Raw genomic sequence first — 12,679 nt, 5'->3', positions numbered from 1 at the left:
CAGTTCTCTGAAGTCCATAACATAGAAGGCTTGACTCTCATTTTGCCTTTATTCTCTTCTATGATACCCCTTCACTTCATTGCACAAACCTTCACTTTACTGGCTATGATAGCAAATGATGTAATTGGAACACGTTATCAACAGATAAATCAGTATCTTGTTGTTTCATAAATCCCGTACAGTTAGTGTGTTTTGAATATTTTTTAAACTAAAATACTCAATCCGTTCAACTGATAATATTTAAAATATGATGAGGTGTCCAAGGCAGGAAAAAAAAAAAACATTTCAATTTCACAAACTGTGATATGTAGACATTGGAGCAGCTGTGTTTCTTCTGTCTCATAGGCTGTATTACTAGGACTTTATCTACTAAGACTTTACCAAGATGCTTATGAACAGTATTTTCAAGTCATAGAGAAATTAAGCATTTAATGCCAAAGGAGAAAGGGAGAAAATTAAATTTAAAGACACAACTGCAATCTTTAAAGTCACAGATACATATAATCCAAAAGATGGAAAGTGGTGACATTTACAAGAACATCACAGATACAATTAAGAATTCTATTTCATAAACCAGCCAGCATTTTAATGAAAAAAGTTAATTCTCAATGGAATTTTAAAATGTAGATGAAGAAAAATTAACATGTAATTACACGGTGGAATTATCATAGCTTTATTTTAAAATCAAAGGAGGGGAGCCTCCTGTATCATTGCTACTTACGGCATCTTTTGTTAGTTTATTTTACACACTATTTTTATTTCAAGCTAAGATTTCTACATTGCACCAGCATTATCCCAAAATGTTAATCAACCGTGCCTGACAGAATCCCCCAGTGATTTGCAGCAAGTGCTGATGCTTCCACTAATACCCAGTCTTGAGCAACTCACTTTTGTTAGATTTCCCAGGATGGTGAGTATGGTTTAGTTTCATCCTTCCGTTTCCAGATCACCTCTCTGTGATTAACAGAACTGAGACTGCAGACAGAACTGAGCCTACACATACAGCCACATCAGCTGTGGACATCCATTTTGTTCAGTATCTAAAATCTGGGTGTCTCCTCAAGCCCTGGGAAGCAGACCCATACACGAATCACTTCTGATCTTAGTTAAAACCAGAATCACTTTAAATGAATTTTAATGGCTAATATATAAAGCACAATTAAAGAACTGCAATGGATATTGAATTATGTGGTTTCACTAACTGGATGTGTGAACTGACAACATTCAAATTAACAATTTATTAACAATCGATTAAAAATATCTCCTAGGAAGCTCCCTTGACAAAGTAGCTCAAAAATGTCTTGAACTCATCTACCCTCACATGAAACAACATGAAAAACAAAACAGTAGCGACCATGTTAGATGCAGAAGCTCTAAACAACTTTTGTCTTGTGAGGGCAAAACAAACCAAAACAAAAGCAAGGAAAACCTCCAGCCTCCAATGACATCTGATCAAGAAGCTGTTACTTCTTTTTAAAAGCAGAATTAACAGTTGCTGGGGTATATATACTGGCTTTATTCAAAAAAGCTGATATAAAATAAAGCCTGAAAGTGTGTGCAGATGTATTTGTGTGTATATCCCCAAAGACTTTTCAGAATGATGTTGTCTGATCCTGTGTTCATTTAATTTTGTTTTTAACACTGTTCTCTCGAAAAGGGGCCGGGTGGGTTTTGTTCGTTTCAGACAGATCATTTTTACACTTCTAGCTCCAGGGCGATTGTCAGTAGCAGAGGACGGTGCTTACCTGCTGAGCCTGGTACCTCTGCTGGGCCTGCGACAGATATTGTGCCTGGGGTGGCAGATGCTGAGGCTGCGGCTGCTGGTTGTAGTACGGCTGCTGGCCCTGCTGGCAGTAGCCACTTACACCTTGCTGACCATACTGAGGCGGTATCTGTTGGAAGAGCCAAGCAAAGCAAATGCGTGAGTTGAGGCAGGAGGACATGAAATCAAGCTATGTTACATCTGTATGGCAAACCTGACAAGAAGCGGCATCCTCAGCTATACAGCTGACCCAACAGCCCTACTCTTTTACTCAGCAGTTAATGCAAGCCCTTAAACCCTCTTGCCTGAGCAGGAGGAGTAAGCCCACATGCTCTGTATAGTTACTCTTTTCAGGAAGACCTTCTAAGGAAAATGTTATGCTTCTGAACATCACGATCCCATAATGCCCAGCCTTAAAATACAGAAGCAGTTATTTTAGATGCTTGCTCTCCATAGGCACACTACTGAAGCAAGTCGACATTCTGATGCACGGACCCAAAAGTAGAATTGTGGGGGGAAAAAGCACAATTCTAAAAGACATATTCAAAGAGAAATGCGCCCGCGCCCGCCCCCCCCCCCCCCGTTTTTTAAGTGATGAGGTACTAATTTTGGTGAAACGCTTTGCCCACAGCTCTCAGGTTTTTAGCGCTTGTGTGTCTAATCCTTACACAAAGAACTTAAGGTTTGGCAGGTTTTTGGTTTTGTCAAGTTCAGCCTCTCTCAGTCTCCCCCCCCAAAGATAAATCTTAAAAAAACAAAAAAACCCAAAACACTAGTGCAGCACAAAATAACCTATTACAAGGCCTATTAACAGACAAATCAGCACATGTATCATGCACTGAGAACCCACACACACACTGAGAATTTAAGTTATAACCAAAAGCCAGTCAATTATAGTGTCAGAGGAATTTTCTGCATCAGTTTAGTCTGTAAGCCTTGTATCAATAGACACTGACATTTTCTTGAGATACTTGAAAGAGCACACCTTCAACAAGCTCCTGATATTGTGTCTATATCGACCCTTTCTTAGGTACCCATGCTCTTCCCCAAACACTGGTATTTAGTACCATTTCAGATAATGACAAAGGCAACACAGGACGGACTTCTCTCTTCTAGAATGGGCCTCCCATTGGTCCAGCACATCCCTGCCCTAAGCAAATGTCTCGGATACCCAAGCACATCTGAAATGCTTTGATCTCTGAACATTCCCACTGAGTCTCTGATACACCGATAAATCTGTTTACTCAACATGTAAATACATACCTGTTCTACCTAAAGTGAACTTACTACATTCATTCAACAATAGAGTAATATTTGCTAGGTGATAATAATAATATAAAGTAAAATTTAAACACATGTGTAGGTTGTTTGTACTATCACAGCTTGATCTGCTCTTATTACTTCTGCCAGAAGTTGGTAGTCCTACTTCTTACTAACCCCTAAGGTCAGCACTGTAACCCCTCTTCTGCACTTGTTCTCTTTGCTCGCGCTTCCATTTCCTTCACCATCATTTCACAGGCAGTTAGATGTTTCTGTGACCAAAGTAACCCTTTTTGACAAATACCCTCTCTCTGCTGATGCATAAATGAGGCAGTTATAATGCAAACTAAAAAGGGTGTGTTGGAATATCATCAGGCAAATAGACAGCTGGAGTCTGGAATCTGACAGACCACCACATGGTGATTTGCCCGTCAGCTGCAAAGGTCACTGAGCCTGGACTGGTTCCTAGGAAATGCTGAGGAGAAACCTATGTTGTAGTCCATCTGGGTCCTGGTAACACTAGGAAGAAAAGGAAAGATCCTGACAGCAAGATATGGGCTTCTGGAAAGAAGAAGAACAGAATCTGAATGCCCAGTTGACAGGACAGTGACAAAGCAAGAGATCAGATTCATCAGACCGGAGTATTTCTAGATAAAGATACTTGTACACGAGGGCTGGAGCTCACCTGAACACAGGAGCCAGGTCACTGGTACCCAAGGATCAAGAAAGTGGAGTTTTAAACTGAAGAGAGGGGATTAGAAGAACACATGGTTCAAAAGCATGGCATTGCTATGACAAATGAAGACATGGAGATTCTGAGTCATCAAGCGAAGATGCTGAGAAGAATCAAAGAATGAAAACAGAAACACAGATGACTTCAGAGTAAATAGGGTGGCAAGAAGAAAATCCAACAATACACTGCCTTCTACACAAAGGGGGGGCGTAGAAGAAAAACTGGATCACTGGAACATCAAGCCTCAAACAAAAGCACTAGCAGTAGTCATATCAGAAATCTAGTAGAAGGTAGAAAATTAGCGGGTCGCTATTTTGAAGCATCCTAGGATACAAATACACAGGGAAGACAGGTGATGACAAAGCAGTATTATATGCTACACAGAGTTTAGAAACAAATCAAAACAAAACTCAACCTCACCAAGCAGCAGAGGCCTGGAGCCTGGTTGAACCAGGAAGAGTGAGCGCTGGGACCACCAGGCATAGCTGGACTATGGCAACACTGACACCAGCACACCAAGCGAGATCCGCAAAGGCATGGTGCAATATTGTACAGAGAGAGATTTCAACTCCTCCCACACAGACTAAGCAAGCGGACTACAAAGCAGAGACTGAAATACCAGCTAACTGCCAAAGGCTGCTCCATGAAGCTGCTGGTTAGGGACGCTGCATGAGGAGCCACTGCCTTTGGCTCAGTCCTGAGCAGCAAGAACCATCTACTTCTACATCCTACAGCTGCAGAACCACTACGCATCAGTGACCATAACACAGTTAAATTGAGCATCCCTACAGGAACAATGAAAACCAAGGAAACTACTACTGTTGTGCTTAACTTCAAAAAGTGTAACTACATAAAAAGGAGAAACCTTGTTAAAAGGAAGCTCTAACAGACAGCTACGAGAAATAAAATCTGACTGGCAGCATCAAAGCTGCTTAACAACAACCACATGGAAAGCACAGAACCAATATTCACCACCTATTAAGAAAGGCTTGAGAAGGGCAAAGGACATCAGCATGGCTCATCGCAGGTTTCTAGAAGCAAAAAGGCATCTTTCAATAAGCCTACACCAAGTCCAAATGAGGAAAACAGAAAAGACTGTAAACTCTGGCACTTCAAATGTAATAAGGCAGGCCAGAAAGAACTGGAGGAACAGCTAGGGAAGGCAATCAAATGAGTAATGAATCATTTCTTCAAACACATCAGGAGCAGGAGGTCTGCCAGAGAGTCTGAAGTGCCAAGTGATGATCAAGGTATAAAAGGAGATTCACAGAAAACAGGGCCATCACAGAGAAGCTTAACAAATTTTTTGCACTAGTGTGCATTGTGGAAAAATCCTGGGAGGTTCCCATGCTGGAGTCCTCCTTTGTGAGGGACTCAATGAATGTGTCTGAATATGATGGGACTATTCATGGAACAAACTGACAAATGAACAGTAAGAAGTGTTCAAGACCATACAGTATCACCCCAGACATCTAAACAAATTCAACAATGACGTAGCTGAATTACAAATGACAGTACACAGCCTCTAACTTGGAGCTGCCTTGGTAAGTGAGAATTGGGAGTACGGCTTTAAAAAAAAAAAAAAAAGTGGAGATTTGAATAATTTAAGACTGTAAAGGACTGATGACTGTTCTGGATAAATCAGGACAGACAAGAATGAAGATCAGAATTAGGAAACAACAACACAGCTTTTGCAAAGGAAAAATCCCTCTCTACAGACTTCTTGGACTTACTAGGAAGGGTCAAACACAAAGGTTCAAAGAAATGCAACAAGAATGATCAAAGATATGGAACAGTTTCCATACAAAGAAGCTACAACCCTTTGAGTACAGAAAAGATACCAGGAAGTAAGAATACAATGGAAAGCTACAAAAACACAACGTGTTGTCCAACGCAACAATTAGGAGGCATTAAATGGTAGAAGGCGGTAGAAGCAAACTTCAAACCAAGAGAGATAGGTTCTCTAGTCACAGAGGTAGCAGATGTTTGAAACTGCTTGCCAAATGATGTTTTGAAAGCTGAAAGTTTATGTGGGCTCCAGCAAAGACTGGACAAGTTCACAAAAGATACATCCTCTGAGGGTTACCAAATATGTAGAGCCACATCTGGCTCAGGCAGTCTCTGAACTGAAAATGGCTGGAGGCTTGGAGAGTATTGGGGGAAGTATCACACGCTTGCTTTGTTCTGAGTCTTCTCTAGGCGTCCAATTAAAGCCTCCACTGGAGGCAGGACACAGGGCTACATGAACCTGATGTGAGCCGATACAGCCATGCCTATGTTCTAATCACCTCTTTGCAATACGTATTTGCGTCCTGTGAGAACACAGTGAAAGTCTGGTGTGTGAGGTACTAAGTAACAAACATAAGCAACCTGAAGAGGCAATAACACCTTGACTGCCAGAAGCTGGGAGACTGCTCCAATTTCTGAATTTTTTTCCCTAGCAATCTGCTTCCAGGCACTGTGTGAAAGGGTATTGGGCTCTTCTTCTGACCCTTATGTGTCAGTTACTCATGCTGGAATTTTCCTCCATATTCTCCCAATCCAAACTGGTTTGGTTGTGTTTGGGGTTGGTTTGTTTTTTTTAAAAAAACTCCCCAAACCAACAATAATCCTAATGCTACATGTACTTTTAGATGCTATAGTCTTCAGTGCAGAGACCCATCACTGCTGCCTTAGCAGAACACTCAGTATAATTTCTGTGGCTATTTAAATAAATTACAAGCAACAACATGCAAATTAATCCTCCTGCTTTACTGATGGGGATCACAAGATACCGCTTATGGACAAATGTTTATTAAGCAGCATATAAAAAAGCTTAATTAAAATCTCCCCAGAACAAAACAAATCTGAAGCCAATTACTTACACTTGGAGTGAATGACCCAAGCATCCTCTTTCTTCATAAGGTAAACCCTCCTTCCCTTTCTCCCTTACACCCACATTCTTTGTGGCCACACGACGCAGGAGATGAGAATTTGGGAAACTTCAGCATGCCTGTGGTAAGGCGCACATTCTTGGGACGGTTCAAGAGAGAACAGACCAGAGTTTGAATTTACTTCTAGGCAAGTACAGAAACTGTAATAATTACTTTGCCTCCTATCTGACTTACACAGTACAAATAGTATTATTTTGGGAGACGTATGACTGACCATCAGCGATTAAACCACTCTGAATGCGAACAAGGAAAGGATGGAAATAAAAGAGGAACAAAATTGGCAGCCAGAATGAAGAGGTGGGAGAAATCCAATTAAACCTATAACTTAGCCTATTATCTTTAATTCTTGCTTGAACAAGGGGTCTTGTGGCATACATTCTTTGTCCAGGTAATACCTTGATACTAATGGAAGTTTTAAGCAATTTTTGCATGCATAATCTATAACTGATGTCAAAGGAGAAGGATCATTAGACAGCATTACAGTCATTATAATAATTTTTAAAATTAAAATGTAACCGAATTAGTGTGTTAGCATAGGTATGCTAATAATACCCGCCATATGCAGCCTACTGCACTTCTAAACCACCCTAATGGCTAGACCTGGTCAATAGTGGAAGAAACTTTATATGTAAAGGTCCCTTCCAACTCAAAGCATTCCATGATTCTATGTCCCCTATCACAAAAAGCTCTGCCAAGTCACTTTGGGACCCACCCGAACGTGCCAGTCACCATGACACACTCACTACATGGAAATAGCCCTGGCAACATCGGCCATTGCTTCTCCCTGCAATCTATTTGGTACCCAAAAAGTAAGGCAGACCCTGGATAACATTAGTAGCAGGCAACAGCACAGTTCAGAACTCTTAAACCACAGCGTCACGATATAAAAATCAGGGGGTGCTGGTTAGCCTTAAGCCCTACTTACAGAGAGAAAAAAAGCGCAACTCCAGAGGCAGGGGTGGCAGTCAGAAGAAAGGGTGACGCCACCTGATTCAATGGCCTACTTTGCTGAGAAACAGCGAAACAGACCTGAACATTGTGAAAGAAGTACCATCTTCAGAAATGTAATCCTAGCAACTCTAACACTGCAATTGCAGAGAAATTAGAATACAAAATGTATAGTGAATAAGATTCCCGGGGGCGGGGGCGGGGGGGATCACCACCGGGTACTCCACACCAGGAGTAAACCATCACATTCTTTCAGTCAACAAAACGTTATATTCAAACTTAATTCTAATTCTTTTAATTTTACAGTGGTCACTTCAGTAATAACTATAAAGCAAGCTGTCAGACAGTTCCTGTCAAACCTTCAAATAAAACTCTTGTGTTTTTCTGAAACATCTACTGCTTCAGCCTTAGATTCCCAAAGCCAGACCTCTGCCAAAACCTAAGTATTTTCCCCCAAACATTCAAACCATGCATTTCTCCATACTTTTGAATAGAAAGTTACAAGGGAAAACTAACTCTGACTTTCACGTATGTAAAAAAAATTTGGTTTATAATCCAGAACTTTTGAGTTCATGTAAGCCCAGGTCTTTATCTGTATGTTTAGCTGGATTACAAAGAGAAGAAAAATATAATATGCTTATACAGCATAGGGAAATCCTCTGGCACACATTCAGTGGAAGATTCTATCATAGTTAGTGCAGCATGGTCTCCTGTCTCACATGACCATGTCCAACCCCAGCATGCTTGTGCACACAGGGTCTTAATGAAAGCTACAAGTCCTTCCCAATGAATAACAAAAAAAAAAAAAATTTCTAAAAGGAAACCAAGTAAAAAGCTAGGTGTTAATGTCAAGGCTATTAATCAGAGGTAAATCAGAAATCCTGACGCTAAGGCATTTTATTCATACATTCTATAAATTCTATTACTTCTTATCACTTAGCTTTGACCTTTTGACAATACATTGGTCACAACGTTCACCTATCTTACTGTCTCTCCTAGACTGCTTGCCTTTACACTGAAGTATGAACTTTAAAATCTTATTAAGAGCCTTTACAATATTAACACTGGGCCTTATACTGGTCTACTCTGTAACCCAGAGCAAGGAAGCAAAAGAATAAAAAGCATGTTCCCGTGTCACGGCACAATAATCCCCATTCCAGAACTTGCAAGGTAAAGGATTTTGCAGAGTCATTAAATGTATGTCTGTTGAAGACTGCAGTGCAGTACGCAGATCTGCAAACTAGCTCAGATACTGGAAGGAGCCTACACCAAAAGCCGTGCTAGGCTAATTTGCTGTGCTCTACAGAAGGGTGAATTAGGTCAGAGGGAGATCCACACTCTCGTAGACAGACTACTGCTTGTATACAAGCCAGTTCATTTAAAAAGGTAGCTCAAGTATCTTTACAACACGCTGCAGTCTGCAATGCAGTCATACCCTGTACTACTGTTACCGTTACAGGACAGAAAGGACAGGACTTCAAACACACGCCTGTAGTCCCCTTTTCCTCAAAAAAGTGCACAGCAGCACAATTACACCAGTTGTCAGAGCAATGTATATGGCACCAAATATGTACCTGTCATGAGGGACTCTCTATATACTGCTTTTTACTGTAGCTTAAATCAAAGCAACATGAGCTAACCCATTATTAGTACAGGCAATTTTCCTCTCTTTTAAAAAAGAGAAACTATAAAAAAATAGAATGTAAAAAAACTACTAAGATTACATGATTAAAAAACTCTCCAGTCAGAAAATATAGATGTTAAGGTTCCAAAAGCAACATTAACTGAGCCGTGTTGCACATATATAGCACCTTCTCTTACTGATTTATGTTGTCAAAGGCATTTCATAAAATATAGAGGATGTGAAATGTGGCTCAGTTAATGTGGCTGCTAGAATCTTATCATTTATGTTTTCTGACTTCTTAGCTGTGCAACCTTCACATCTTATTAACATAGTTTTTTGCATAGACTGTAGTATGGAATAGTACTTATGTTTTATGTATTGACATATTTTTGATGTACTAAGATTTTGAATAAGTTTGCTATTCTTCATGATGAGAGCCAAATAAATAAAGACTACTACCACAAAACAGTCAATCATTTATAAGGAAAAGCAATATCTCTCCTTCCAAAAAAGAACACTTTGATTCCCTTGTCAGAAATTGATGAAAACTACCTCTGCCGTAAACGCTAAATCTATGCCAATATCACAACCACCTCCCACTCCCACATTCCCCTAAAACCAGCAAACAAACAAAAATAAAAAATTTGCATGTTTTAGATGGGCTAAAATTAGTTTCAAGGGAGAGGTAAACAGCTGAGTCTAGAAACAATAGGAAGAAATTTTTCCTGCACAAGAGCCTGATAGTGTTGATTTGTACACTGCATTACAATTTGAACTAATGCAACATTTGGTCCTTTCTGCAAATTAAGGGATGAAAATATGATAATCTCTAATAAGAGATTTCCATATTGTTATATCCATCCCCTCAGACCAACACCATAGAGAAGATTGAAAATTTGCAATAGAATTTTTTTCAGAAGAGCTATTTTGATATATTGTATTAAAAATAGAGAGAAATCATAGTGCCTATATATACACACATACACACACTTAAATGATGAGTCAGATAAGATATCTATTCTTATACTCTGCCTTACTTCCTTTTTTTTTTTTTTTTTTTGTAAAATGATTGAAACAATTATAAGGGATCATGTAATCTGTTTAAGTATTTGATATCTATTTTACAAACCAACCTAAGAAAAAAAGGACATCGGAACTGCCACAACCAATGTGAGCTTCACCTGATCCCTATGGTCTCCCCACTGGTTGGTGCTTCAGTAAAAAGCACGTAGGAAACCTCATCCCTCACTACACTAATAGCATAAAACTCACCTACGAAATGCCAGCCATTAAGAAAAAGGCAAAAGCCTGTATTTAACCTGATTTTTAATCATATAACAAAAAATTTATCTCACAGATGCACAATAAGTGCCCTGTATGGACTACACAACAGCCTTTGGTCCCCCCAATCCTGTATTTGCCATTTATTCTCCAGGAAATTGGTAACAGTTTTGATCACTATTTCTCAAATGGTGGTTAAAATAAAATATGGTTAAGAAAACACATACATACAGACATTCTTCTTCAGACAAGTTCTGCAGTGCCATTCAAACCTTCTAAAGCAGGGAACAGAAATGAGAGGTAGGGGTTGAGTCTGAATAGCAGGTAATCTAACCACATGAGTAATCCTCCATTTTTATGCATTTAAACACAGAGAGACTCCCAACACATAACTATTGGAGACTGAAAAATCCCTCTGTAGCATGGCTTTCACTCTACTTTTCTTTGGTACACACTCTTCATAGCTTGAAGAGTGCAAACATTATTCTTTAATTGCAGTACTGAGAAAAAAGGCAAAATGCACACACACCCTGTTTACCATTGCTTCCCCACCATCTTACACACCCTTGAGTTTTCCTCCCTTCTTCCAGTCTCCTTCAAGAGAGAAGGGTGCTTTTTAATGCATTCATGTGCTCCTCCCAAAGATACCGATTTTGATGAATATTGTCTGTACCATATCTAAGTTTGGTGGCTTTCACAGCTAAATCATCAGAGATCGTTTGGACTCCTTCACTGTCCCTCTTAAAAACAGCAAGAGAAGAATATAAACTATCTTCCACAGGGAGCGACGCTGTGTACTCTTCAGCAACCCATGCCTTTCTCCTCTGCCCACCCAAACTTGTTCAGTTCCACTAGACTGTTGGGCTTCACAGACAATCACATTGCACACACTCTCTCCCCGACAGCTGCTTTTCTTCTCCTTTCTTTATTCCTATCTTCCCGCCTCGGAAAAGGTCCACTTGAGTACACCTGTGACAACAGATCCATTTTCTTAGGCACTCTAGCACCTCACTGTGCAGGGAGATGGATGACCCCAAGCTTTTGATGTTACACAAGTGCAGTGTCAACATTCCATCCTCCTTGGGCTCCAATTCCTTAAGAAATATGGTGAATGTAAAGGTTAAAAAACCCAGACGCTTTCTGGGAAATCAGCACGCTGGGATGCCTCTCTGAAGTGTCTGTACAGGAATACACGCAGCACGGGCATACACATGATGAGCCAGAGCTCTGTGTGCAGTCGCAGGGCTACAATCTTATTGGGATCACAGAGATGTGGTGAGATGGCTCCTGTGACTGGCACGCTGCAATGGAGGGATACAGGCTCTTTCAGGAGGTTGGGCTGGGAAGATGAGGATGGGGGTGGCCTTTATGTGAAAGAGCAGCTGGAATGTATGGAACTCTGCCTGCGGTCACAAGTATGACGAAGGGACTGAAGCACCTCACACAGGAGGAAAGGCTGAGAGCTGGGACTGTTCAGCCTGGAGGCGAGAAAGCTCAAGGGAATCTTGCCAATGTATATAGATACCTGAAGGGAGGGCGCAAAGAGGATGGAGCCAGGATCTTTTCAGCGGTGCCCAGTGACAGGACAAGAGGCAATGAGCACAAAACGAAGCACGGGAGGTTCCCTCTGACGATCAGAAAACACTTCACCGTGAGGGCGACCAAGCACTGGCACAGGTCGCCCAGAGAGGTTGTGGAGTCTCCATCCTTGGAGATACACAAAAGCCGTCTCCACATGGTCCTGGGCAACCGGCTCTAAGTGGCCCTGCTTGAGCAGGGTGCTTGGTCCAGATGACCTCCAGAGGTCCCTTCCAATCTTCAACCATTCTGCGACTTAATAACGTGGAGCTGCTCTAAACATACTTCAATTTAGTGTCTTAGTACAAAGTTAACATCCACGGGGCACATCCAGTTTCTGGTGTTTATCAGAGAACCCCTCTAGTTTTGGCCCAGACACCTTTGACGAGATGCTGTACCACTTTTGAGTTAGCCGCCACAGTTCTGCCTCCCTGGCCTGACTCTGAGACAGCAGAGCAGTAGGTTGACGTTACACACAGCAAGTCATCCCCAGCTCCAGTCCTTCACTTTTCTAAGGGATATCACACTTCAGATCACAAAAATCTTGCCATGCACACGCA

General features: G+C 40.9%; 1 protein-coding gene across 3 annotated transcripts in view; it reads right to left on the bottom strand.

Annotated features, from left to right (window-relative positions):
* Positions 1 to 12,679, bottom strand: part of ARID1B (AT-rich interaction domain 1B) — a 333,749-nt gene that overhangs the window by 248,853 nt on the left and 72,217 nt on the right. For all 3 annotated transcript variants that reach the window (XM_075706646.1, XM_075706644.1, XM_075706645.1), the window contains one exon: positions 1,746 to 1,892. In XM_075706646.1, the coding sequence (XP_075562761.1) occupies positions 1,746 to 1,892 (147 nt within the window). The remainder of the gene's footprint in view (positions 1 to 1,745; positions 1,893 to 12,679) is intronic.

The sequence above is a fragment of the Pelecanus crispus genome, chromosome 3 (assembly GCF_030463565.1).
Source record: "Pelecanus crispus isolate bPelCri1 chromosome 3, bPelCri1.pri, whole genome shotgun sequence".
Lineage (NCBI taxonomy): Eukaryota > Metazoa > Chordata > Aves > Pelecaniformes > Pelecanidae > Pelecanus > Pelecanus crispus.
Note: the sequence above shows the minus strand (reverse complement) of the source record. Positions and strands in the feature narration are given on the sequence as shown.